Source organism: Branchiostoma belcheri, unplaced genomic scaffold, assembly GCF_001625305.1.
Source record: "Branchiostoma belcheri isolate BF01 breed outbred unplaced genomic scaffold, Haploidv18h27 scaffold11, whole genome shotgun sequence".
In the NCBI taxonomy this organism is placed as follows: Eukaryota; Metazoa; Chordata; class Leptocardii; order Amphioxiformes; family Branchiostomatidae; genus Branchiostoma; species Branchiostoma belcheri.
In genome coordinates, this window is record NW_017802491.1 from 1,035,233 (window position 1) to 1,039,486 (window position 4,254).

Genomic DNA, 4,254 nt, shown 5'->3' on the forward strand with positions numbered 1-4,254 from the left:
AAATTAAACGTTCTTGGAATAAACAGGCTAAAAGAACACAAAAGCATGCCGCATTTGGCGGCTATGAACCGGCTCGCGCTTCTCATTACGTAGTGCCGATGTGCGCCCGACCGCTCGATCAACGTAAATTTCGGCCTCCTTTGTGGTTCAAAACAGACAACTTCGTCCCTTTTGGCGGCTTGATGTCTTGATATAAGAAATTTTCCGCCGATTTTGGTGATTTGTTTGGCATGTTTTTGGTTGAAAATGTGTTGCAACTTGACAATTTTTTTTTCAATTAGCCGGCATTGGCTTTTCAAATAAGGGGCGTGATAAACAATGGTGTCAATGGGAAACGGTTTGGGTTTTCACAATTCTTTTCAATTAGCAGACTTTTTCTTATAAGCGTTTTGCAATTAACTGGCTGCCACTGTATTATCGGCCAGAGGTAGAGTGCAAGAAAAAGGTCCAAGAAACAGTGGAAATTTCATAATCAGCCTACTTTGAAGTTCCTACCTTGTTGGACAAAAAGTTTCCCGAAGTACGTACACACATACATGTAATATTGTCTGAACGTTGATTTCCTCCAGGCCCCCTGCTCTGATTGGCTGCCGCCGCTGCTGCAGGATGCCCTGCGACACGTGTACCAACGCAGCATCACGGAGACCAAGGATGACATCCTGGACATCATCCAGAAGGTAACACATGTACCTTCTCTTCAATGTTTCTTCTTGCATTCTGAAAAACATTTTATCAGTTGGCAAATGACTTACTTTAACATACTAACTGTAACATGTTGCCATCAAGCATTATTTCTGATTTTGGTGCCTTGAAGCAGAACCACATTAAGATTTGTCAACAAATACTAGTAGTCACACAGTGCTGTTCAAATGCCCTTTTAGGTCTGGCTAAGGCTACTGGAGAAGGCCCCACTGGAGTACCTGGTAGCAGCGGCCTGCCCCTGGCTCAGTGCCTGGTTGTGCCTGGCCATGCAGCCGGCTCAGGTGCAGATTGACTCCACCATGCTGGTAGACAGCCGTATGAAGGGGAAGGTAAGAACAAAAAAAATCACAAATTGAAATACTTGTGACACTAAGTTACAATACACATATTAATGAATCACACAACTGGAAGACAAAAGCCATTAGGATTCAATAAAAAATATAACAATACATTTTTTATAGAATGATAAATACTACAAGCCTTAACACTACCATTAGTGTCCTGTTTCTTGTATAAGGGTACGGTCCAAAAAGTGGTTGGTTATTGTAATAACCAACCACTTTTGAGGTTACAGCCTGATAACAGATGGGAAATGGAGCCTTCTGATTGGTCAACGTCTTCTTGCTATATGATAATGTCAGTTACCATTATTGATTCCAGATTTTACATCAAACTTCCAGTTTGACAAGCAAGACATTGTGATTTTTTTTGTTATGATTTGATGCAGGAGAGAGGACCGTCCACTCCAAGGAGTCGAACAGCCCCCATCATCAAGGAGGTTCTGGAATATATTGGAGGGGCGGAGTCAGTTACCATGGATACCCCACAGTCCAGGGACCACTGTGTCATCAAAGCACGACTCACTGCTGTCAGGTGACCTTGACTTGTGACTTTGACCTTGCCAGTTTGAGTTACAATATGCACCTCAAGGTTTCTTGTCAGAAGAATACTTTTTTTTTTTAAAGTGAACTTAATTTTTTTGACAGGTTGCTGGGCTGCCTGTCATCCTACATTGGTCAACCGCTGCCCACTTTACAGCCGGGTGAGACAGCACCAGTGGACAGCCTGGGACAGCTGCTATGCTTCCATCTGAGTGGGAAGTCTGCTGTCCAGCGAATGGTGGCAGCTCTGGTGGTTAGGAACTGGGCCCAGTTTCAACAGGTTCGGCAGTTCCTCTCTGAATTACTTAATTTTTTAACCAGAACATTTCAAGGTACTGTTTTTGTATTATGAATCATCACAATTTTAGTATGATGTCTATGAATTAGATATTCCTTCCAAAACCCTCCGGACTTTCAAGCCACAAGTCTTTGATATTTTCCTTTTCCCACAGCAGCGTACCCAGGACAGCTGCTGTCCGCAGCCTGTGAGACAGCGCTTACAGGAGGTGCTGACTGAAAACTTGTACTATGACGAGATCACCACACAGTTTACCACCATGCAGACTGAGTGCAGGGTCAGTCACTTAGTAATACTCTCAAAACTGTTTTGGGGTCAGGCGAAAGGTTTAACTGGTGGGTTTGTAGCTCATTGTCTGAATGGTTGATTATCTAGTTGATGCATTGTCCTTTCTCCAGTGTCACTGACAAAAGGTAATTGATGCTACCTGAAACGTCAAACTGTTTCCAAAATCATATCCAGTTGCTTAAGTAACTGTTTTTTGGCGTAACTGCTGACATTTCTCAACGCTTTGCAGGCGTTCCTGACAGCACTCCAATCCTGTGGCTGTCCTGTAGACCCTATCACCAGACAGGGAGGTTTACTGACTGTAGAGCAGGCCTCAGCCCTGGCCAGGACCCCCTGTAGTCAGACTGTCATGCCAAGTCAGATGCAGGTGAGTGCAGGGGGTGGGAGAGAAAGAGGGAAGTTTAACAAAAAAAAACATTGTTGGATAAATTGATGGATGATACTCTACCTTTGTAGGTCTGTCAGTCGATTTGTATGTAAAACAATTTACGTGCCGACCCCGAGGGTTAGATGTGCTTGTACATCAATACTGTGGCCTGATGGCAGCCCGCCATTTGCCTCTATCCTCTGGGTTAACATTATGTAGGTTCAAGATTATTTATTATTACTGTAACAACTAATTTTAGGTACAAGTATTAGGTACACAGCCCTGCCAGTCTGTCTGTCAATACCAGTATGAAGATATAGTAACAAATTGAATGATTGTTTGAAAGAAATATAGTACTAATAGTTTGTTGTGTCCCCCAGAGGTTGGAGGGTCAGCGGTCAGCGCTGCAGGCGGCCGTCCAGGAGACGAGTGCAGAACACGGTGTACACCAGCTGCGTGTGCAGGGCAGCGTGGCCAGCGCTCTCGTGTCCCTCCAACTCCTACCCGACAAACTCAACCCCGTCATACGTCCCCTTATGGACACCCTCAAGAGGGAGGAGAACTCTCTGTTACAGGTGTGATTTGTTGTGATTTGATTTGATTTGATTTGATTTAGTGAAATTGTAACAATACAACATACGTGGTACACAGGTAGCTATTGCTGGTATTGTGTCCCACACATAGAAACAAACAGGACAATACTCATTTTCACTTGAGTTATTGAGGAAAGTCGTGTAAAGTGCCTTTCCCAAGGGCACAAGATCAGTGGCATGTCAGGCCTCAAAACCATGACCTCTTGGTTCCAAGTTGAGCACTCTGCCATTACATGACATGTTCTTGTGATGTTCATTGAAGTATAAGAACATGTGGAGTCCTTTACTACACCCTGCAGAAGGGGTAGGACCGAAAATTTCCTCACTCTGCAACATTTAAAAAATAAATTTGGCAGACAATTTATTAGATAGAATTAAGTGTGCAATAATACCATAATGTTCACTGATAAAGTGGTAATTAGAATTACTTTAAATTGTTAGTGCAGCCATTCTGTTAGTCTTGGTTTTATTAAGTTATACACTTTTGCCATATGTGAAGAATCTCAAATAAAGCCTAATCCCATGCCTCCACCAGGAGTCTGCTGCTAAAAGTCTTGCCATGCTGCTAGAACAGACCATGACCAGGAGACCCTGTCCCAACCCTAAAATCACCAAGAACCTGCGAGGGTTTGCCTGCGCTGACTGTGTACTCACACCACTGGTCACTCAGCCTTTACAACCTATCAGGGGTGAGTGGTTCAAATTTCCTGTTACCAGCATCTGAACCATTCCAGCAAAATTGCTTGTTTCTTGGACATAGTAAAAGATAAATGCTGCAAGATGCGAGAGATTTTAGTGCGGCTGTTAAAAAGATGGTACAATGTCCTGGACATGTTGCAAGGGGAATTTTCTAATATGCAGATATTGAGCACTGAACACCAGGATGTATTGAATTTTACATGGCTGTCCTCATACTTGGGACCAGCTATTTGAATATTCAAAGTGTACGGTTGCATAAATTTTGTATTTCAATGAATGTCTCCTGTTGATAGTTATCACTTGGGACTTCTTCTCTCGTTAAATTTTCATATAGAACCAGCCTCCAGACCGGCCAGCCCGGTATGTGGCTCCCCCGCAGCCACCCCCTCCCCGTCAGGCAGGGGTACCCCCCCCTGTGTTCCCCCC

The 4,254-nt window shown here is 43.7% G+C and overlaps 1 protein-coding gene across 1 annotated transcript in view; it reads left to right on the forward strand.

Moving 5' to 3' along the window:
- LOC109483945 (TATA-binding protein-associated factor 172-like) overlaps nucleotides 1-4,254 on the forward strand; it is a 29,724-nt gene that overhangs the window by 8,570 nt on the left and 16,900 nt on the right. The window contains exons 15-18 of the mRNA XM_019787094.1: nucleotides 570-677; nucleotides 882-1,031; nucleotides 1,430-1,575; nucleotides 1,689-1,863. Of these exons, the coding sequence (XP_019642653.1) occupies nucleotides 570-677; nucleotides 882-1,031; nucleotides 1,430-1,575; nucleotides 1,689-1,863 (579 nt within the window). The remainder of the gene's footprint in view (nucleotides 1-569; nucleotides 678-881; nucleotides 1,032-1,429; nucleotides 1,576-1,688; nucleotides 1,864-4,254) is intronic.